This window comes from Pseudorasbora parva, chromosome 18, assembly GCF_024679245.1.
Source record: "Pseudorasbora parva isolate DD20220531a chromosome 18, ASM2467924v1, whole genome shotgun sequence".
NCBI lineage: Eukaryota > Metazoa > Chordata > Actinopteri > Cypriniformes > Gobionidae > Pseudorasbora > Pseudorasbora parva.
In genome coordinates this window covers 28,082,247-28,106,967 of record NC_090189.1, presented here as the reverse complement: position 1 = coordinate 28,106,967, position 24,721 = coordinate 28,082,247, and the positions used below count along the sequence as shown (strand labels likewise).

General features: G+C 38.2%; 1 protein-coding gene across 2 annotated transcripts; it reads right to left on the bottom strand.

The window, feature by feature from the left end:
- Positions 1-203: 203 nt before the first annotated feature.
- nup98 (nucleoporin 98 and 96 precursor) lies at positions 204-23,649 on the bottom strand. Of its 2 annotated transcripts, none has more exons than XM_067424588.1 (33): positions 23,432-23,649; positions 22,029-22,135; positions 21,827-21,922; positions 21,123-21,305; positions 20,867-21,006; positions 20,649-20,756; positions 20,259-20,442; positions 19,998-20,182; positions 19,759-19,893; positions 19,520-19,652; positions 19,287-19,379; positions 19,057-19,200; positions 18,789-18,922; positions 18,155-18,342; positions 17,955-18,074; positions 17,576-17,859; positions 17,368-17,481; positions 17,123-17,261; positions 13,549-13,726; positions 13,297-13,449; positions 12,144-12,368; positions 11,933-12,059; positions 10,485-10,902; positions 10,153-10,385; positions 8,124-8,393; positions 7,855-8,012; positions 6,294-6,434; positions 4,872-5,026; positions 4,551-4,772; positions 4,217-4,458; positions 2,922-3,076; positions 2,723-2,834; positions 204-1,614 (listed from the first exon to the last, which is right to left on the bottom strand). In XM_067424588.1, the coding sequence occupies exons 2-33, from the start codon at positions 22,105-22,107 to the stop codon at positions 1,412-1,414; spliced, it is 5,451 nt and encodes a 1,816-aa protein (XP_067280689.1). In that variant the 5' UTR covers positions 22,108-22,135; positions 23,432-23,649; the 3' UTR covers positions 204-1,411. The 2 variants fall into 2 exon arrangements, with proteins under 2 accessions (XP_067280689.1, XP_067280690.1); XM_067424589.1 differs by having other exon boundaries at positions 19,759-19,890.
- Positions 23,650-24,721: the final 1,072 nt, after the last annotated feature.

Genomic DNA, 24,721 nt, shown 5'->3' with positions numbered 1-24,721 from the left:
CAAAGTGGAAGCAATGTGTTAGTTGTAGCAATACATTGCGTAATAGTGGAGACAAGAATACTGACAAAACACTTCTGAGGAAAAGTGCTCTCGCGCTCTCTCTCGTTAGCTAGCGTTTCTACCGTAAAATAACAGGCACTTTTAAATTGCTATCAGACTTTTGTACCCCACATATAAAACAAATACACAGACACATTTCATTAGAAATTCGAAGTATTTTATTTGTAGTTTTATAATAAACAAAATAAAGCACATTCATGCACAACTATTATCAGCCACAAACACGCACCCATTCAGAGCAGAACCTTAATTATGTGAAGCATATTCTGTCATAAACCAAGTTTAAAGTTTACAATGTTTTTTTAGAAAATAAAATTACATGAAACAAGCACACTACTATAGGCTGGAGCATTTGTAAGCACTAAAAAAAACAAAACAAAAAAACCTGAGAGGATGAAGGGTTCACATAATGCTGTAATGTAATTACATCAGCGAAACCCTATCCTAGTCAGATGCCGGGTTGGCTTTGATTAAAGTTTTATAAGAATCGCCAGTCACATATTGTTGAACACTTTAGAAACCCCAAAATATATTTCTATTAAGTTATTTGATCGATAGCAGTGACTTTAGTTTTACATCAGCTAAACCTTTAACAATAAAGGTTGTCCAGATAAACATGTCGAAAACCCTACAAAAATATATATGCCCACACTTTTACATTTTTATTGTTGCCATATATTTTTGGTGCCAGGAGATACATTTTTAACAAATGCTTAATCTCTGAAGAAAGAAAAAAAAAAACTCATTACAGGTTGAGTAACCTTTTTCATTTACACAGAACCACACTTGCAACTTAAACACTAAGGCAGTCAATGGGAACAATAAAAATAGTGTACTTACAAAAGGTATACACACATGGTTACACTAAGATTTAAAAACACTATGAATGAAAAAAGAACACATTCTTCTTTTTTTTGCGTCTTTACGAATTGTACAAGGTAGGCTCTAAATACACAATATTAGATTTAGCTTTGAATGGACCAGATGATATTTCACAATGTAACTGAATAGACAAATGTAGAGTTCTCATACCTGGCATCTTCCCTCCGAGTATCTTAGGCAGACCAAGTCGACAGATGTATTCAAATAGATACTTTAATTATCAAAGACACTCACACAAATCAATGTCTATGACTACAAAACAGCACTTAAAAAAAAAAAAAAAAAAAAAAAAAAAAAGCTCCTGCATAAACACACAAGGGAATGCTTTATTCACAAGTATTGTGCCTGAATATGCGTCCAAAGTTCAACCACGGCCTGAAACAGCCATATAATTGGAGTACTGAAGGTAATTCCACTCAAGACTCTTGTTACATCTGCAGAACTGATCGAGAAACCTATATCTTGATATTCAGTGACTGATAACATACTCTTGCAGGTATGACTGGGTAAGGCTGCGGAGTTCCTCTAAAGCATAGTCCTCTGGCATGGGTAGACGAGCAATGTGTGGAGCAAGCTGGCAAAGAGGGATGTGTCTGGGATCCGGGGTGCCTTCACCACCCTGCTGGAGACTCAAAACCACTCGGAGGATGTTAGCCACACGTTTGGCCATCTCTATAAAAGGCAAGAGAGATCCAAGGTGACAATAGTACAGTGATTGTGTGGATTCAAATGGTTAATCCAATTAGGTTTTAAGATGGTTTTCTAGCCAGTCCCATAAATAAACGGGGGTGTGTTCTCACTTGGCATGTTTGGTTCGATTAAATTTAACTCTGGTGCGATTGCTCGATTAGTGTGGTTCATTTGAACATGTGTGAACGCTGCCACCTGAACTCGTGCACACCAAACAAGTGGACCAAGACCACTAAAAAGATGGGTCTCGTTCCACTTCCAAGCAAACATGGATTTCTCAATGTTAAGTGGTCTCTTAATTTCTTTTCAGAGCTGTATGAGGGCATTTAGCCACACAAACAGTTTTGGATGTTAGGTAAGTTTCATTGGGAAATATATATACATAAAAGCCAACCAATCAGGTGGTGAACATATCCCTGTAATTAGGTTGAGTGTTAAAATGCCAATGTAAACACTAAGTAGACCAGGAGCTCACATCATAATGGCCCAGACCGCAGACCTCACTCTCTCTCACCCTCACTGCGCATAACGGTTTAAATGAACAAACTTTGAGTGCTAATCAAGAGTTGTCATCTGCAGGTTTCACCAAGTCAAATGTAAGACTTTTTAAGACCTTTTTAAGACCATTATGAATTAAATTTAAGACCTAGGCTATATTGCGATATAAAAAAAGCAAAGGAAATGCAGAATCAAATCACTAAATTATTTGCAAAGCAAATTAATTCATTTAAATCGAACAAAGTATTAGTAACTGTATTATGCATTATGTATTATTCTGTATTATTTTGCACGTAACTTCGTCACCCTTTCTGTCGAAATGGTCCCACACAGTATGCTTCGTGTCGACGCGCCCCGCGAGTTAAAAAAATATTTTTTTTTAAAAACTTTAAACCGTTTAACCGAAAGTGTTAATCGGTCGAAATTCGTACTATCAGTTAATGGTTAAACAGTCAATATGAGCATCCCTAACCAGGACTAAATGTTTTTTTTGTTTCAGACTAAACAAACCAAAGTGTGAACATACCCAAAGAAAATGACAGCAATATAACAGTATAAATTTCCGACAAAACACAGGAAAAGATTTTCTGACCTGATTGAGCAAGTCGATCTTTAGCTTTGGAGCAGGGAAGGAGCTCTATCCTCCCACAGAGAGATGTCACCTCCGTTTGCAGTCGCTCCAGCTCATAACCTGGGCTTTCAGCCTATAGATGGAAGTAGAACAATATCACGTTAGTGGTTTCTTAAACTTTTAATCTAAAGCAACATACTTTCCTGAAGCAGCAGGTTACCTGTTGAATGTCCTGCAGTGTCTGGATGACATGGATATAATCAAGGTAGACCCGTCCAGATGTGTCCCAGCTCTGAATCTGAACACTGCGCTCTGGCACTGCCAACCCCTCCAGGAATTCCAGCAGGAACTTATGATTATCATTAATTATGCAGTCTGAGGGAGAGAGCAAAAAAGAGACACATGCGTTTAACTTTTACAGAACGTTCTATATAGAAAATCAGTTGACTGAGTTACACAGAGCAATTTGGCCACGAAATCCAAAAAGTGAGCTGGTCGACCAAATTTACATCCAAAACGGCATTTCAAATTAAACGAGCGAAATCAAATACTTAGCTAATGGTTTCATCCAGTTTTTGACTTGCCCAAATTCTGGGTAAGTAGTCCCTTTTTATATTTTTATTAAAAAATTGTAGTCTTACAGCCATCAACAAAGGCTTCATATTTGTCACATTGAACAATAATTATTACTGTATTTACATCTTGTAAGGCTAGATTTAGGGTTGTGGTAGGTGTAGGTGCAGAAGTAAAAAAAAAAAAAAATCTGACATGTAACAAATTGATTTTATTGCAATCTTAGATTTTGTGTCACTTCCGTCTGTAGCTGTATCTCTTCTAGCCATAACCATCTACCATCCCACTTAGAGTACTGTATTAAAGCCTATATTTAAAAAGGTTGAGTTGATAAGTGCGTTTTTACAGTTTGTCTCTTCAGTGTGAAAGGGGGGTAAAGGCAAAATGGAATGAAACGGTGAAATGCCTGAGAGGCAAACCTACTTATAAGATCGTCACACTAGACTTTTAGCATGCACCTTTTTTCAGACACCGCAACAGTCGTGATATGACGTTACACTCTGCATCTTCTTTAGAAACATCAATTCAACAGATCCAATTGTAAAAATCTACTCCACTTTTCTGCAATGCTACAAACCTGCAGCGCCTTTACGTGTTGCAAGTCAGCAGGTGAGAGTTCACCAAACTCAAACTTTGGACTATAGTAGTCTCGTTTCCTGTATCCTGCTTTTGCATGCATATGTATCGAAGTCAATGTGACGAAAAGTGAAGTGTGACCAGCCCTTTAAAGTAAAAATTGGTGTTGGCGAGCATATGAAACATTGTCACTCGCCATTTGGCTGGTAACATTTTTATGAATTCTAAAGGCGGGCGTACACGGTGCAATTTTTGCTGTCGTATGAACTTGCAGACAATTTTTTTTTACTCTTGAGAGAAATCGCGTGGACACAAAATGTATTTGAGACACGAGTATGTTTGTGTGCGGTTTTGGCTTAATCGAACCTGAGGCCAGGTGCTGAATGACCAGCCGATGGCAGTGATTCCAGTGGCCCGCCTTGTAAAGGTGCAAAGCTTCACGGTGTTTATCTCCCTCTCTGCAGGCACGGATGGCCTTAGCCTGATGGATCCACTGGATGGGGATCAGCAACTTTTCCGTAAGAAACTGCTCCTTCTCCATTGACTCTTCTGTCTCCTCAAGGGCGCAGTGTAAGTTGAGCATCTCCCGCACTGCACTCTCTCTACGTCTGCACGCAGTTACATAAAATAGGAGTAATTTCATGTATAGTCACTCAAAAAAACAAAAACAAAATCCTACCACAAACTAAACTAAACTTACCCAGAGTCAGGTATGTGCAGTAGCACGAAGATAGCCATCTCCCATAAACCCGCACTCTCCAGCTGGGCAGCATAGCTGGTGTGCAGCAAGCCCTGGCAGTAGGTGGACAGGTGATTGTAGTTAAGAGCCTGCAGCACGTTCCACAAGTGCCAGCACAGCCGGTAATCCAGATGATCAGCAGTTACTGTGCTGGGATCAAGTAGCTGTTGTAGGCTGTAGTGCCTTGTAAGGGGGGGTGTGATAATAGAATACCAACATTAGCTTTCATACATAGACTGCCAGTGGACATCATCAGGAATCAAACAGGATGTGATTGCAGACCTGTCGCTGTAAAGTTTAAGCAGGTGGAAGCAGATGTCATAGAGTGGCCTTTTGGATTCCGTCTCATCCATCTCTTCATCCAAACCCAACAACTCGAGTTCATCAACATAAGGAGGTAAAGGAGGGCAAGCATACCTTTTCACTTCCTCTGAACCCTGAAACACATACAAATACAGCATTTAAAATATATCTCATTCACATACTCTTAAAGGGATCACCAAAAATGGAAGAAAAAAAAAAACTTGAAAATAATCCATCAGTCATCCTTATGATATTCTAAAGCCATAAGATTTTTGTTCATCTTTGAGACAAATTATATTTGAAATATATTTTTATTTTATAAATGAAATCAGAGCTTTCTGTCCCACCATTGACAGTCCATGCCACTTGACACTTCAAAAAGTTAATGAAGAACTCGTAAACTGAATCCACATAAATCATTTAATTTAGTCCAAATTTTCTGAATGGACTTTACCACTTTATATGATAAACAGTTTGAATTAAGGCTTTTAGTCACATATAAATATTGATCAGCGAACAAATCTCATTGCTGCATAGTACGCAAAAATGCATCATTAGTTCTCACGCATCACACAAAACAAAAACATTCTTCCAATTCCGCTTGCCATATCTGATGTGTGCATTGATGAATGTTTACATGTGAATAAAAGCCTAAATTCAATACGATTATCATAGTCCACATTTCTGAAGTGACCTCGTCCACTTAAGTAATTAAACTAAAAAATTTAACTTCGTTTTCAGCAAGGAAGCATTAAATTCACCAAAAGTGATTAAAGATATTTTTATGTTATAAGAATTTATTTTAAATAAATGCAGTTACTTTATGCAGTACATTTTCTTCAGGACTTTTAGAACATTTTTTAAGTTTCCACAAAAATAAAGCAGCATAGCTGTTTTCAACATTAGCTCAATACACTGATTTTTGTGTGAATTTTGGGATATCACATGAAAAAAAAAAGGAAATCTAAAAATGTGCTTATCTGGTAAGATGACATGCATAAACTGCAATGCAAAGTTAAATGTGCAACTTTGGGAAGAAACATAGTGGAAGCTAATGATGAGAATAAATCTGAGTCACAATATGACTAATGATAAGAATAAATTAGGAAACTTTGTGGAAGCTAATGATAAGAATAAATGTTTCTTGAGCACCAAATCAGCATATTAAGATTCAGCTTTGACATCACAGGAATTAAATCACATTTTAATATACAATTAAATAGTAATGTGAAATATCACTACAATTTTAAATAAATGTTCTGTTTTCACTATATTTGTGATTAAATAAATGCAGGCTTGGTGAGCAGAAGCAACAAAACTGTACAGTTTGCACAGTAGTGCAATTATGAAATGTAAAATATAAACTAAAATAGCTTTCAAAAATGTTGTGATGTGAGGTACCTGAAATGCAGACTCGTATTTGGCGAGAGCATCGGCTACAGATGCAGTGGGAGGCAGCATGTACCAGAGATGAACAGCAACACACCGCTTCCAGTCAAGCTCGGAGCACACGTTTATACAGCTGTCTGTTGACTGCCACACCTTTATAAAAAAATTCAAAAAAGATAAAATAAGTTACAAATTAACACTGACACTGCGATATTTACTTTTTCTGCACTATGCAGTATTTTGCAATAAGAAACACAGTAATGTTTACCAGATGACTTGAATAGCTATATTTGAAAAGAATGAATCACTGAGCAAGTGGGGTAATTTTGTTGGGGAGTAAAATATACAAAATAAAGATCTGGAAAAAGAGCCATATGTGATCCTGCAGTATATCAAATAAAGCTCAAATCACCTCAAAACTAATTTCTTGAAAATGACTGAGCTCACTTTACTCAAATGACCTCCAGAGTCACCAAATCTCAATCCAATAGAGTAACTTTGGGATTTGATGGAACGGGAGATGTACATCATGGGTGTGCAGCCGACAAATCTGCAGCAACTTTGTGCTCCCATCAAGTCAATATGGACCAAAATCTTTGAGGAATGTTTCCAGCACATTGTTGAATCTATGCCACAAATCATAAAGGCTGTAGGGGCCAAACTAGTGTTGCACGATATACCGGTACTAGAAAAGTATTGCGATACCTTGCTGCTACTACAAACGGTACGATATGGAATTTACTTTACTTTAAAGAGGACAGCGCTAACATGAGCTGTATTCTTAATTTGCGTGGACGTGTGACAGCAGGTGTAGGACAAGTGTGTGGAACTCTGCTTCCACCGTTCACTAAACATTGGAAGTAGAAGAGTTAAATATATACGCGCAGCGCATGATAAAGAAAGCAACAGAAATATGCGCGCATGAGAAGAAAAAGCGTGGCCCGTGACGTCCTCGCGCAGCCGGACTCTGAACTGAAGACCTAATGTAGCTGAAAAATAAAGCACCGTTTTTGTCATATTGCTTGTAATTAGCATTTTTGCTTTAAAAACAAAAATACAATTAAAAATCTATATTATAATTATAAAATAACACTTAAAAAATATTAAATTACTCATATCATTAAATAAGATTTTGGTCATTCCAACCTGTTGAGAAGTGAAAGGTTAGTGAATGATAACATGATTGATAATGTCATCTCTGTAAGGATGTTAACACTGGCATGTAGTTATTATAGCAATAAGAGGAGGGAATGGTCAAAAACCAGGGCAGGAACATGCTGGCTAAGTGAATTTTTAGTAAAAAAAATAAAAAAAGTGAATAAGTTCTGTTGTCATATTTGTTTTTTTACCGTGGTATCGATTTAGTATCAGTATCGAGGTATTTTGATCTGGTAAGGTGTACCTAATAAAGTGGCCAGTGAGCATTAAAATAATAGGTTAAAAAAATGATGGTTTGCCTTAGAGCAGCATAAGCCATTTTGTGCAACTAAAACCAAATAGAAGCAGATGATACCAGAAGCCTCACACATTCAATTTACACACAGCGGCTCCTGCTCTTATTTTATTTACTTACTGGTTTGCCTGCAAGCAGAGCGACGATTCGCAGCCTTTCCTCTTCTATGAAGGAGTCTGTCTGCATCCTGTTCCAGTCACTGAGCTGCAGAGCCAGTAGATCTCTACAAGACTGAGAGCTCTCAGCCTGAGACAACATCAGTGAAAGGCGATGGTCCCCTTTACACACACACACACACACACACACACACACACTTTATTAGAACCACTAATGCTGCTGTACAGCATGCAACTTAACTGCACTTCCGAAAAAATATTGTGCTCACTTACCACTCTTCTGGGACAGTTTGCAGGCCTTGCTTATGCAGTGGCCGGTAAGGTAACTGAATACAGCCTCAGCATGGTTGCGCTGAAGGGCCCGGCCCACTTCCTCCTCAATTACCTCAGCTGCACTTTCAGACAGCCAGTGCGAGAAGCTCCTCCGCCTCTCAAGCTGCTGCTGGTAATCTGAGTAGTGCTCAGTCTCCACATCTCGGTCACCCAGACGACCCCACAGAGCAGCACACAAAGTCCAAATTTGCCGCCAATGGGCCAGGCCAGCTAATGTAGAAGATCAAATGATTTATGATATTATTTTATCATTTTTGATTTATGATTTATAATATTATGATATTATCAAATGATTTATATAGATTTTATTTCATTAAGTTTTTTAAAATCCATTAAGAAATGTACACACACAAATGCAAAGCTGAATCGTCAAAATCTTTCAGTGTCGCATGATCCTTCAGAAATCATTCTAATATGCCGATTTGGTACTCAAGAATCATTTCTTATCATGACTACGTTTACATGTGCACTAATAATTCGATTATTTCTAATAATCAGAAAAAGGTCTTAAATCGCAGAAAGATGTTTACATGACATAAGAAGTAAGAAGAACTCTTCACTCAGTTCACAAGAAAGAGTTTAATGATTTGGAGAAGAGAAAACTTCAGAATAATGTCACTCAAAGTTGTGTAAATAACATACACATCCATGTACATCTGTGCACATGAGCATTTTGGTCAAAGTGGCAACAATGTGATTAAGGTGTTTACATGCCTGTTAAATGCGATTAAAATGGACGCACGCCACAGTTTAATGTGATTACGGTTATGAAAATTATGAGCTTACTCACATTAGTTTGGTTGATGCATTGCGTTTACATAAAGCTGTTTAATATATTGGAAACCATATTTTTTCCTCAGAACCCTTTAATGAGTAAAAAGTTCAAAGAACAGCACTTATATAAAATTGAAATCTTTTGAAACACTGACATTTTACTGTAGCTTTTGATTAATAAAAAAAACACTTCAGCTAGGTGCACACGGTGCGATTTTGCCCACGATTTGGTCGTTAGGCTAAAATCTGAGGCTAAAAAATTAGGCTAAAATCTGAGGTCTTTGATCGTTAGTTTGACATGTTCACCGGCAGCCGATTAAAGGGGGGGGTGAAACACTCCGTTTTAGTCAATCTTGAGTACCTATAGAGTAGTATTACAGCCTTCATATCTCCGAAAAGTCTTTAGCTTTATTATATTTATAAAAGAAATATAGGCTGTACCGAGTCTTTCCGGAAAAAAAAACGAGCGGATGGAGGCGTATCATGTGGGCGGAGCTAAAGAATCACGAGCGCACGCAGCTTGCATTGAGAGCGTTTGAAAGCTGTAACATCCTCAAACGTGGAAAAGCAAACATTACCCTAAATAAACCACGGCTATCAATCAGATTCAACTAATACATATATGATCCAGAATCAGATCCGGAGGCTGAAATAAATTGAACAGAAGAAGCAACAACAGCAGGACGTCCATCTCTGTGGTATGTACTGTATTTAGTGGCTTGTCAACATTTGCATGCGTTTACTTGTGGATTATGAGGACATGATTTGGTTTATGGACTATTGTATGCGACTAAACATTAGCGATCGAAAGTAAAACAGTTTTGCACGTCATTTTTCCAGACAAACTATGACCAAAACAAGAGCTAGAGATTTCTTTGTAGCCTCCATTTCAGTCCCGCATGTAAAGCAGCTCACAGTCACCGAACACATCATTCATTGATGATATAAAACTCTGGACAAGTTCTCGTGTGCGTCCGTTTTTAGCACGCTTTGACTATCGTACAGTCTGACATTAATGATAACTGAGATCTTACAGTGTGACATGGCTTACACTGGGGATCATGTTTGTACAGTCTGACAAGCAACATTCGAAAAGGATTTTGAAAAATCTCAGTGTGCAGGACCCATTACTGAGCCCAAATTCTGTGTGATATAATGTATATAAATACAATAAATATAAAAAAACACTTCATACCATTCCCTCCTCCTGTATCTTTGTTGACCTCCACAATCCAGTCTGCATAACCATGCAGAGCAACCACTCCTCTCGCTGGCTGAATGAAAGGACAGGGGTCCTCTGTGTTGATTGTGCTGTGCTTTAGGCTGATCTCCAGTGGCCTGTGGTAAAGTGCAAGGCTCTCAGCCGACTGCTTGGACTTCAGACCAACTACCTGCTCCATACGCACTTTAAACAGACTCTCAGTCATCCTGGTATGATGCAACAATGGGAAAATTACTTTGGGGAAAATTCTGTCACACTTAAGGTAAGTTTTATTTGCGCTGATTAACTGAAAAAGTTAAACTTACGGTTTGCTCTTGGTTGGTTTGGGTAAGAAGCCAAATCCCATGCTCTCCGCTGCCTGTTCCTTCATTGTTTCTGTGACGCTAAGTTGATCTCCACAATGCACAAGTGTCCAGTTGGGACCCCAGCCAACTCGGAACGACCGCCCTCTGAACAGAGCCGCGTCCATCAGTAAACGGCCTTTCCCTAGAGTTATGGAGCCGTCCAGAGGTACTGGCCCACCTAGCCTACGGGCCCCAATGGTCCGAAGCGTAGGTTCTGGAGGAGGGGCTGGCAACAGGAAGGATGGGCCCAATGATGGCCATGGGGCTTCAGACACTAATGGCTTGCTAAGCTTCTGAGGTATTCCACCAAAAGGAGCCTCTGGGAACTGGGGAAAAAGCCCTCCTCCTGAGGCAAACTTTGTTTGTAACAGGGATCCAACTGTAATGGAAAAGCCATAATATCAGACATGTATAAAAGAAGTGGGCTTCACCAAAGTACACTGCACATCAAAAGACTTTAATGTTTTTGAAAGAAGTTTCTTGCGTTCACCAATGCTGCATGTGTTTTACTTTTTTTTATGCAGTAAACTGTAATATAGTGAAGTAATATTATTAAAAAAGTACTCTTTTTTTACATTCCTGTGATGGCAATGCTGATTTGTAGAGACAAAAACTAGGTATGATTTCTGCAAAAAATATAAATGAGTGCAACAGTTTAATATGGAGTATTAATCGAGTACCAATAAAATTTGATAATTATGGAGCATTAAAAAAAATAGCATAACAGATTTCTGAAGGATAATTTAAACCTGAAGACTGAAGTAATGGCTTCAAGAAATTCAGCTTTGCCATCACAATAATAAATTACATTTTAAAATATATTAATAAAAATTGTTAATTTAAATCGTAATATTTCATTATATTTTTTATAAAATGTGTCATTGGTGTAGCCTAGAAATCTAGACACACCCTAGCGGCAGCAAATCTAATCTGCCCGCGAGTGTCATCTAGCAACTCTCAATACCCTTCTGAGCTGTAAACGCCAAACTCTTGTCGGGCCAATCACATCGTGTATAGTCGGTGGGCGGGGCCATAATGACGACCGCCGAGTTGCGTTTGCGTGCTTCTAGTAAACACAGAAACTGGCGAACGGCGGTCTTTTGAATCAGCTTTAAACCGTGACTCTGGAAGACTTGTAGTTAAGCTTTTCTCTGAGAAAAGAACGGCACTGAAGTCATTCTTAAAAAGGGAAGATGTGTTCAGAGTTTTGCCGACCGGATACGGCGAATGTTTAATCTATCAACAAGCTCTGTTTCACTTTCGAAACATTTTGATGTGGGTCTGGCTTGTCAGGCTACCATTGGTGAGCATAAGAGATTAAACTTAAAAACATTAAAAACGAATCATTATTATAAAACCTTTGACCGGTAGTGTATGTAAACTGCTTTCAAATAATTAGACTGGCATACTTGATGGCCGACCAGATCCAGAAAGCAAAACTTTTTGGGAAGCCACATCCTGTATGAGCTTTGAAGACCCATGCTCTTGAAACCAATCACATTCATCATCCTCTGCAAAGAGAGAGGCCTTCATAATCTGCGTGGAACACAAAACCAGCGTTACTAAAATGACAGAATGCGACATCTTTGCAAATCACTCAATTACTCGCACACTTCCTACCTGTAAGGTATGAGGATTGATGCCCATTGAGGAAGCGATCTGGCTGGATGCGGACATGGGCTCATGCTCGGCAGGGGTCTCAGATCTCAGCTTGTTCTCCTCCAAAAAAGTTCTCTCTCCATCCTCCTCACCCAAAACACTGTCCACTGGGTGCTCTTGAGTAATGTCGGCCATGTCACTGTCCAACTCCGACACACGGCTGAGCAGCTCAAGTACTGCAGTACTCTACACATGCACACAAAGAGATCAAGTCAAGTCTTTGTTCTTGATCTGAGTGCACAGTTAAGTTCTGTATAATCTTTAAACCATTAGCTTTATATCAATTTTTACCAAATAATAGATCAACTAACCAGTCAATCAAAACATTGCTATGAAAGCATTATGTACCCATTAAATGTCCTGACACAAACATTTCATCTTTATTGTACTTTTATTTGTCAATGAAAAACATGACAAAATTAAAACACATTCACATCTTTTCACGCCTTTTATACATTTTTCCCACGGCTATACTTCAAAATAAAACATTCTGAAAGCCCACAAGCTCATATCTGTAGATTCTCTCAGATCAGACACACTTTTAATCATTGCCTGTCAAATCACCTGTTAAAAATAATTGTAAAATACATCTGGTCAAGCAAATTCTTTGCTCATCTTCTACAAACATCATGACATACAAATATACTTTATATTTTGGCAAAGATAATAGACCAAGCATAATTACACTAATAATGCTTGGCTGCATTTTATTACATTTAAAACATTCAGAATTACCCATTTCCATTCAAGCACGTGTAACAATTAATATGTCACTGAAAATTAAAGATCTAGTCTTTATACTCAAAAGCACCAGCTAAGTTCAACAGCTAAGGGGAACAGTCAGCTTTACAATCTATAAATATTAGATAAAAGGCAAATCCCTTCATTATATGAACTTCCTTTGTAAACTCATATTTAAAAATGTGTGCACAGCATTTCAAAAACTTCCGATCTCTTTGCATCACAGCTGAAAAGCATTTGAACCACTAAAACTCTTTGCTCTCTCCCCGCAGCTAGTGTAGATTTGGACTGTGGGGGGGCACAGCAGGTATGAGTGAACTTGAGTGGCCCCGGAGACCAATGTGTGTCAGACTCAGTGTGTTCCTCAGTCTACCTGAGCCTGTGGCGCCATCTGCTGCTGGTTTAGTGGAAGCTGCGAGATGCCAGGAGGAACCCCAGTCTTCAGCTTCTTCAAGTCGAGCTTGGCCGGGGGGACTTCCTCTTCTTCATCAGAATCCTGCAGGCCATACTTTGAAAAATGGGCCACCTGTAGAGGAGATTTCCATCATATTTTAACAATTTGTTGTACATGACCGGTCAGAAATTAAATGATGCTAAGTGGAGCACTTGGTGTAGGCACTCTTACCTCAAAGACCCAGGAGCCAGTTTCGGGTCGGTACTCCAAGAAGCGCGCACCTTGTTTGCGAGAGGCTGCCTCGAGCCGACCCTCGTAGTTCATCTCATTCAGCCTCTCTAGACTCTTGATCTGACAGCACGTTGTCTTGTCATTGGGCCACACACCATCGAGAGTCACTTCAGCACGTCTGTGTGTTACAGGAAACAGTAGGTGTGTTTACATGAAGCACTGTAATTGGTTTAAAAGTCCAATCCGAATGAAAATGCTCCATATAAACATCTCAATCAGAATAAAAATGCCCAAACCTAATTAAATTGTAATCGGTTAGAGGGGTGGGATAAACCTTTTCATAAAACGATCAAATGAAAAATGTACCCATGTAAACGACCTGACCCGATTACTTTTCAGTGTGCGTCCTTATATGATGCGATACACAGTGCGCGCCTTAAACCACTGACCGCACTCACACGCAGGCTATAATGTTGAGAGGAAAGTTAATTTTTCTGAGGGGTAAGTTTTTATTTTGTAAGAAGTTATGAAGATAATGTTGGAATAATGATAGATATAGCCTGGCTACATCCTCTCATGTTGACAGCATTTGTCCCAGGCACTTTTTACTTCAACTGCACCTGACAGAAGAACAATTTTTTTCTGAGATAATTACATTTTACAACAAATAAATAGCTAATAGCAACTCAACGGGCCACCAAGAATTAAAGGGTTTGGCACTTATACGATATGGCATCCGTGAACACATTCCAGCTGCTAGAGAGGACAACGTCGACATTTCTGATGCGGCAGAAACTGCTCTGTGATGACTGAGATTGAAAGTCGGTTTAGATAACGTCTCATGTAAACAGTCCACTGAATCTCTCAGTCGGAATTATTTTAATCAGAATGACAAAAAAAGTGTACATGTAAACATGGCTAGTGTTATGTTAAAGTAATAAACAGAAGTGTAGTTTCACAGACTGACGTGGTTGAAGATGCAGCTGAACCGATGCTTATTTAGGTCTTGTCGCTTTTTTACCTAATTTTTTTTTAAGAGTAATTAATATAATGTGATATAATATTGAGGGTATATCCCCTCAATAAAGGGATTTTAAATAATTCTGCTTCAAATCGTATTTTTCTTTATTATTTTATTGCTGTCAATCAATAAAACTTTGTTTTAAACAATCACACCGAACATTTAGATTAATATAATGCTTTTCAAATTAAATATCTCAATTTTAGACATTAATTATATCCATTCAACATTACAGTACATTTGAAAGCTATCAATTTTAACAATTAATAAGATTTTAAAAAATAAGTGAACTTTTAAATTAAATAATCTATTCAAACCCATTGTAATAAATGTCACATATAACTGTGCCTTTAAAATATCACGGCTCAACGTCAAGGCCTTTGTCTATTATTCAGATTTTTGCCTGCCCTGCTAAAATGCACAAAAACAGTTTGACTCATGTACCCTTGTAAACAGTGCTTTAAGATTTGCAGATAGGTCTGCCATACAGACATTTAATTAAACTGTTTTCACTGCACTATTTAAAATTGAATATATCGATATTTAAGCTACAGAAGTTTAGTCCAGAGCAGTGTTATTTTCTCTTTGTCGTTTGTTCTTTTAACATTAAATGACAGACAGCAGCAGGTTGATTTGGCAGGTGTCACTTTAAGACATGACACAGATCGGACACACATCCTTTTGTTCAAAACTCTATACACTCTTTTAACACAGTGTTTCCCACAGACTCATTTGTGGCGATCCGCCACAGAATCAACACCAGCTGTCACAGTGTTTCGTCTTTCATTTTTTACGCTATTTAAAAAAAAAAAAAAACGCACGCAGCGTATTCGTTCAGCTGCAATTCCTTAGCTCTCCCTCCGCCTCTCTGTCTCTCTCTCTTGACCGTAAGTCTCAGGGTGGCCAACTCACATTTGTCGTGAGATGCACCATCTCACTCTGCTCAAAAATCCAAATTGTTTTTGATATGAAAGAAAGTCTAAGCTTTACATTAAAAAAAAGTTTAAATACAAAATTCAAACGACAAATTACTTTTTTGCACACTTAGTGTGGCATAACAGTTAAAACCAGAACCGTTAAATAAGAGGTGCGGCATACATTTATCTCGCAGGAGCGCACGGTCACGGGACCTGTTTGATAAAGTTAATTCTTCAGTTCAATCTTTGTGCTAAAAAAAGCACAAGTTCCTGTAGAGATAGCAATTCACGTTCGCCTTTTTTGACAAATAAATGAAAAGCATGTCATCAATGTCTTTTCTCTTGCAGTATCAAAATCTCACCTATAGCTTTCCTCAGAGATGGTCAAGTTCAGTTTGTGGATGATTACAAGGTACAACATTTTTTTTAATACTGCATCCTAAATGGTTGATAATCAAGTTATACATCTATATAAAAGTTATACATATTCCATATGATGCATATGCACCCCTAATATGCACCTCATCTGTTGCAGTGTTCATCCATTTTATTTATTGTTTTAGGTTGGTTTGTTTTTCATTTATTGTGGATATTTAAAATGTTTCCATTTTCAGTGTTAAATAGTCTTTAGAAATAAAAGTTGATTGATCTTTGAAAAAATGTACCTGCATTATTATGCCATTATCATTATTTTAGATGAAAATCTCAGAACGACAATATTATCGTTTATCGCGATAATTTCTTGGCCAATTTATCGTCCAGCAAAAAAATGTATGACAGGCCTCGGTCAAAATAGAGAATTCGAATGCAAAGAGGCAAATTAGAGTCATTTTGTGGCTGGAAAAAATCATTTTGATTTGTAAAGCCTCTTTAATAACTAATAGTCAGTTTGCTTAAAGTATTGCAGATCATAACTGTTTACTTATTTGTAGGTTTTACATTTGAATACATGTTAGACATGGTCAAATACAATGATTTCTTTAAATGTAAAATTAAAATGTTAATAACATATCGTTTCGAGAGATGCTTCAGAGGCATCTTAATGCGCTTGAATAAACGATAGCGTGACCACATACTGTAGTGAAGCGGCTGCAGCCAAAGGATGAAAACGGATGCTGCATTAATTGCATTAAACATTCGTAACATGTTAAACGGAAGAGAATTTTTTTGCAAAACGAATGCCTTCATTTCGATAGCCCTTAATTAATTTTAGGCCTGCATAAAAAAATCTATTTAATAAAAAAATGAATGCACTATAAATGCACTACATATTCATTGATTGCAAAATAAACCATGAGCTTATAGACTAAGTAACAAAATCACATTTTTACTTTGAACCGAGCAGAGCTAAAACTTATTTAATGAAATCATAGCCTTTTGAAGTTTAATAAAAATCGCATGAAGCTGTATTCTAGATTCTTATTGTTCCATTCCCTAATTTAAGACCATTTAAATTCTTAAATGGCAAAACAAACATCTTGATTATAATATACATTTATGACCTTAGATTTAAAATAAAAATATATATCTCTATTTGACATTAAAAAGCCGCAGGGACTTGAAGTCACACACATTTACAGATTGAACTCCTGTTTTAAAATCACGAATGCAAGTGAAACATGAGTCCTGAGATTACCTGTTTAGCCCCTCTCCAACAGGAGGCTTGTCTTTGTCATCAGGGTACACGATTATCTCCTTACGCCTGAAGTGCACAATCTCATCCAGGTTCATGTTGGTAAGATTCACCTCACCAGAGAAGAAAACGGACCCATAGCCTGCAAAACCACAACACAAAGCACATGGTTACGTCATGCTCCACTGGTGGCTACTTGGAATAACAATCCTCCTTTTGCATGGTGATACTTTTTGCAATAATTTTACCTTTCCTTCCAACAGTGAAGTTCTCCACAATACACTCCCCATTTTCATTCAACATCTTTCCCAGCTCTTCCAAGGATGGGATTGTGTAGTAGCCTACACGGCCAAGAACTATACCTGAAAGAGGTCAGAATAAGATAGCTAAAAATACGATTTCTAGCCCATCAAACACATTGTATGTTTTAAGGAACATCAACCGAGACAAGCGTACCAGCTGGGTGCGGAGGTTTCTGAGCCTCCAGCTCCTCGTCTCTTTCCTCCTGAATGGAATCCTCAGCCAGAGAGATATCCTCACTGCTGGCCTCCAGGCCATTGCGATGGCTTCCAGTTCCCCGCATGTTGAACTCTGAGATGGTATCTTGTAGCAAGGGGCTCGGTTGGGAGTGTGGAATAGGTTTGGTGATCGGGTTGGTGTAGAACTTGGAAACCTCTAGATCATCTTCCCCACTTCTCTCCACATTGACTTCTCTGGTCTCTCTTTCGTCCATACTCAGACTGAAGTGACAGGAAAACGTTGCATTTGTGGTTGCCTCTTTACGGACTGCAAAATATTACTTCACATCAATGTTTGAGAACCAGCGTCAACTTACCGGAGCCCATTCTGTGGGTACTCTGAAGGAGAGGCTAAGTCATCAACCTCTCTGTTCACGGAGTTGTTATACAGACTGCTGTTATTCAGATTCTTCAAAACAAGCTTCTTTATGCTCTTCCTAAAACACAGACAGGAACTCTTTAGTCTTGTGCACTACATGTGCAACAGGTGTAGCTAGTCATGACGTCACGATCTTACCTAGGCATGAAGGCTCCATTGTTGAGAGAGGGTTCGTCATCATCAAGTCCATCGAAGAGCTGAGATTTGGAGGAGCCAGAGGAGGAGAGCGCTTTGGGACGCACACGGGTGGCAGGACGAGGGGTCAGTTTGTATTGAGTAGGGGTAGTCAGGGCTTTCTGTGCAGCTGGATTTGTGGGTTTGAGACGCTAATGAGGGAGAAGATATATTAGCTGTGTATATACTGTTCCATATGGTTAAAACAAGTGGTCTCTGATGTTTAATTAAATTCATGACAGAAAACTGTTTGTTGTTTTTTAAACGCAATGACAAAGTGCGAGTGAACCAGAGCATCACGTTCTTTTCCATGGTTTGCAGTAAACGCTGCTCCACACAAACATAATCTCTGCATTTGGGTAACTTTAACATACAATTAGGAATGCAAGATGCCCCAAACATCTTACCAAATTAATGAGAAGTGCTTATCAACAAGATAGACATTTTAAGTGAATGTCATTGTTACTATACTCTCTTTAAAAAAAGGATTTTTTTTTTTTTTACAGAAATTTGGCCAAATTGTGCAGCTCTAACAACAAATACATGTAAAACTGTATATAAAAAAAAAAAAATAATAATAATAAAAAAAAATTCAAACCTCTTCTTTCTTTTTGGGGTCTGAGAGTGGGTTTCTGAAGAGGGGCGAATCTCCAAAAGGAGAGTAGGCCAATGCGTTGATCTGCTGCTGGAGGACGGCCTGCTGAGCGGCTGCTGCACTGGGGTCAGTCAGAGCTGTGAACAAAACAAGGTATACCAGTTATTTATTTAACAAAACCTTGAAGAAATTGACCTCACATTACTCAATTTATCAAAATTATTAAAACCAGTTCTCGGAATGAAATCATTTATGAAGCATTTGCACTGACCCACAGGCTGTTGAGTAGCGCCAAAATTCAGAGTGTTGGCTCCGGTGTTGAAGCCTCCAGTCCCGAAAGTGCCCACAGACCCCAGGGTGGAGCCCAGCTTGTTCTGGTTGTTCCCAAACAATGATGTCTGGCCAGTTCCTAAAGCTGAATATAAAGACAAATACTTAGCAGGCATGTTAATTCTCACAGAAAAAAAAAAGACCCTAAAAACATTACATCCTAAAACGTACTTCCTCCGAAGCCAGTTCCCAATCCTGTTCCCAATCCAGCTGTAGCAGTTTTGTTCCCAAAAAGACCCCCACCAGTACCAGTTGCACCGAAACCTTTAGAAGAATAAAAACACTATTTAAACTATTTTTTATAAACTGGACTATTTAAATGACACCCATCACTTTCACAAACAAAGAGACAAAAGTTGGTTAAATCGAATCATTAAAACATTCATTAGTTCATTAAGACTCACCAAAGGTTGAGGTGTTCGTGTTAGTCCCTAGAGTGAGCGTAGGCTTATTTGCAAACAGACCAGTGCCTGTGCCAAAGGAGGGTGCGCTAGTGGTGGTGGTGCCAAATCCAGCAGGCTTATTACCAAAAAGATTCTGTGAAATAAAGACAAGTTAACCATTCTGAAAAAATTGAACATGGTGAAAGTAAAAGGAGTAAAGATAAAAACATTTTTATTATTGTAGTCTCTTCAGAATTCACCTGTGTACCCACATTCCCAAATCCGGTGTTAGTTTGACCGAAAATTCCTGTGCCAAAGCCTGTGGCAGTGCTCGTGTTAGTGTTTCCAAAAAGTCCTCCGGCCTGAGAGGCAGCCGTGTTGCCAAACAGCCCCTGCTTAGAAATTAAAAATGATTGTATTAAACACAGAATTAACCTGATTATAGATTAATAAGTTTAGTAAATCAGTGCTGACATTTAGTAAACCTGCTGGAACTCACCATGCTGCTGGTGTTGGGCTGGCCCATGGTATTGGTGTTGCCGAAAGAGAAAGTGTTGTTTTGGGTGGTGGTGGCCGAGCCGAATGGTTTGAAGAGACTGGAAGCTTGCTGCTGCTGTTGCTGTTGCTGCTGCTGCTGCGGCTGGCCAAACAAACTTCCTGTGGTTGTCCCAAATGCCCCAGTGGCTGCAGTGCAAACAGTTAACAAGTATTCAAGAAAAATAAATAAATAAATAAAACAAATAAAAGTACAACCACTTACTCGTGCCAAATGAGGTCTTGTTCTGGCCGAAGTTGAAGCCAGTGTTAGGAGCTGAAGAGCCAAAGAGTCCAGTGCCAGTACTGGGAGTAGCCGCGGCTGTCGGCCCAAAGAGACCACCTGTCCCAGCTGCCATGGGGTTGGAAGGACCCTTCCGTCCGGCCTGGTAATCCTCAAACCTCAGCTCCTTAGATCAAGGAAAGATAGGTATAGATATTTTATCTTGGCTCCAAATCCTCAAAACTCTTGACAACAGGTTTGTTACACATTTTTGTTCTCTGCAGACAATTTCTAACCAAAGGACCTGACAAACAGTGCACTGTGATTGTGACAATTTCTTCAGTAGGTCGCCAAGTACTAAAACAACTCTCACAAAGTGAGAAACCATCCTACCTCTAAGGATTTGTTCTCGTATTCCTTCATGGCAGTGATGCACTGGTGTTTGGTGTTAATGCTGGTTGTCACACCACCTTTTACCATTGTGTCAGTACCAGTTGGTGGCTTAAAAAAAAAAAAGATTTCGATTTAATACCTTTTATAAAAAAAACAGGTAGCTCAAAGAGCATCTGTGAAGACAAAATATATAAAAATGTAATCATGTCTAAACGAACATTGAATTTGATTGTTGTGCCAGGGGGTGCAGCAGTGAAACTTGACGCCCCAAACAAAGAGCCTGACGTTCCTCCGAAAGGGTTGGATGTTGTGTTGGTTGTCCCGAACAATCCACCGCTACTGGTGCTGGTACCAAAAGCTGCAAAGCATTTCAAACAGTCACTTAGGTTTGTTTCCAAGCTATTCTTTTAATTCAAGACACTTCTACAACAAATCAAACCATTTTTATTTAAAGACATTCTGCAAAAAACTTACTGCCAAAAGCGGCTGGTTTGTTGGCACCAAAGGCATTATTCTGCTGGGAAAAAAGTCCTCCACCTCCAGTGTTGGTGCTTCCAAAAAGGCTGTTTGATGTGCCACTAGTGGCACCAAACCCAAACCCACTACTGGTGGAGGAGGTGACGGGCTGACTGAAAGTGCTCGAGCCAAAGAGACCACCTTGAAGACAAACACAAATATTTCAAGACAAGTGACATGGTTGACCAAATACAAGCTTCTAATGGGACCGCACATCTTACGCCTAGCACAACAGTGCTTCTCATTAAGTCTTCCTTCCAATCCATCCTCAAATCAGTAATTCTCAGGTAAGTCTTCTCAGCGAGTCAAAACTTGACTCACAACAAACTCACTTCTAAGATGACTCACTCAACAGCATACATGTATTTTGTTTCATTACAGGTCAAGTCACCACTCATCACACTCCATTTTGCAAAAGACTAACACTAAAGTAAAGTATTATCGTCGTCTCAGACTACAGTGCTCAAATCAGTGAGACCAAATGGTCTTGTAACACACCAATGCATCCACAAAAAAATGAATGCATAAATACTTAAGTCTCAAATACAAGCAAGTATCCATCAATAAGCTATTTATATTCTAAAAATCACTAGATCAACAACGAAAACCTGAAGTGATTCGTTCAGAGCATTCTTTGAGAAGGCTGTGAGATTCTGCATTACCAGGTTTGTTCTGGGTGGTTCCGAACAGTCCTCCTGTGTTGTTTGTTGCACCAAATGCAGTAGATCCAAAGCCTCCTGTTGCTCCAAACCCAGCATCTGGTGACAAAGGTAGAAAAAAATTATCTCTGTCTCTGTACTGTATTAATTATCGGTTCTTTCATTTTTCTAAACATAACATAGTTTAGCACACATATTCACTTACTTTGTTGCCCAAATGTTGATGAAGTCCCAAATCCTCCCGTCCCTCCCCCAAAGGGAGCACCAAAAGATTTGTTGAACATCGTGCGCTGCTATAGAGCCTGCATATGTCTACACAAAAGAAAAGTGCTTTCAGTTCTTTCATTGCTGCAATAATCTTAGACTTTAATTCAGTCATCGTAATATTGTTGCAGGAAATCAGTTTAGTTCTATAATAATCTATATCTCTGGCTGGTGCAGTGTACCTGCTATGGATATGCAAGCGTCATAGTAGTAATGATTATCTTTTTTTACATGTTAAAATGTACACATCAATGATGTCACGTCCGGTTTTTGAAGAATGGTTCTCTCAATCATCATTGTATTGAATCAAATTATATTTTTTACCCCCCACAACTATAGAATTTCATATTTTTGGACATATTTTTGCTCAGTTTGGGCCTTTATGGATATTACATGAGTGTGAACTCCATATTCTTACTATGTGACACTATACAAGCAAGCCTGATAACCAATATAATACAAAACATAAAACAGGTGCAAAATGTGGGCTTTTTAATATTAACTGTTCAGTAAAAAAGAGAATTTTCAAATAATTAGATACTACTTTTTATTCTTTATAATTACTATTGAAAACAAAAGCAAGCAGCATTTATATTAAATAGACAGATAGACACATACATTTACACAACCAAAGACTAACTGGACAAAGCAAGTATGTAAATGAATACTGCTTTTGCATAATTCACATTTTCATACCGTCAGATATCCATACATAAACAAATGAGCTTTCACGAAAACTCTAACAGCAGCAGAAAACTTGTTAATCTGGTGAAGAGGAATGCGAAAGCACTAATATTATTTTCAAAACAGTGACATATAATGTCCCGTGAAGAGACAGTTGCCATGTCTCAGATAACTTGTCAAATTTCACATGAACAATAACAGATGAGACATCTATTAACGTTAGTAACGTTGGGCGCCAGAAATATCAGGTGTCAATGGATTTACAGCCTGTGAGGATGTGTTAATAGATTTTCTTTCAGGTTTTATGATTGGAATGTGACTTGCCAAAACGCTTCATTACATAAATATTTTGGTTTGTGCCGGATTAATCCTGAGCGAACCAGTCTGCACAAACAAGTGCGATCCAATGCCGTCATGTGCTTAACAGTTCTTACGTTAAAGTTTCTATTTCAAATACATTTATTAAAAGCTTCAACGACCTGCTATTAATCAATTTAACTTTTCAAAAACCTTTCGATTTATTTAATCCCCCATACATATAGACAAATACCATAGGTGAAGTTCTACTCTCAAATTCACATGGCTCGCTACAAATGCTAACTTGCTAGCAATCGCGTTTGAAACGCAATTTCTCTAACAAACGGAAATACTCAGTCTTACCGTTTATTCTACGGTGATTGTTTATTCAGTCGTCCAGTAAAGAGTTCCCCACTCGAAAGTCTCGATATTTATGACCAATGTGAATCCGGTGTTGTCAGTTTTGATCATCAACTTGCTAACTTTCCGTCTGCTCAGTGTTGATGGAGGGAAACAACGTAGCTAGCTAGCAAACCGATAGCAACCCGCGTCATATTTAGCTCTCAGGCGTCATCACTCATCACGTGTTCAATTTCGCTTCCTTTCAGATTTTAATACGCACGTTGCGGATGTTTTTGTATAAATTTTCAGTCAGGGGAAGTTGTAAGCTACAGGCTAGAGAAGTTGTTGTTTTTATTGGTACATGCGTAGGCTACTGACATATACCACTAATGGCAAGACTGTTCATAAAGCCTACAGGCTGACCTGGAAATATGTTCTTTGGGCATTTGGAAAGAATTACATGAACCCAGAACGGACATCAGTCAACTGCCTGATACACTTTTCTTTAAAAATTCGGACCTTCTTACAATGCTTTTGTGCTTCATCTCAATGTGCTCAAATGTGAATGAATGCCAATTAAGCAATTCTGTTTCCCATAATATCACAGAGACAATATTATTGTCAAAGAGACAATAACTTACTTTTGAATAGTATAATCTCCAAAAACTAAAAGAAAATTAAATCAGTGGATTCAAAATAATGTGTAAAAATATTCAATTGCGATCAATTACTGTGCAATTTTGCATGTAAAAAATAAGCACACTAAGTTAAAAAAATAGGCTGTTTTTCCAACAGCTAACTTAGCCTTAATGTTGTTGATTTTGAAACTTAAAATAACATGTTTAAAGTAAACTGATGAGGAATTACTTATCCAGTATTTAGAATATTATACCAGATGTATTTTCTGCATTGAAATTTAAATTTAAAGGATTTAAATTTCTGCAGGTTTAAATTCTGCATTGAAATTTAGCCATATTGCTCTCTCTCATTTCCACAAGCAAGTGCTATTAATAGTCTGAATTTCAAACGCCATTTTTCTCCAAACAAATACTTATTTTGTAATAATAGCCTAAGTATATTTGGTATAAACATAAGTCCTTTTTTTTAACTGGTTCAAGAAGTCCCATTGTCCCATTTACTTTATCTTATTATTTGAGATCTACACAACAAAATTGTGTTTCTCTTCTAAACGTGATTTCTTTGCTTTCAATTCAGGGGTGCTAAGCACACTCAAACGCAAGCAAAAGCAATGTTTGTTTGTTTAATTTGTAAATGTTTAATTACGTTTGTTTAACTTAACTGATTCATGTT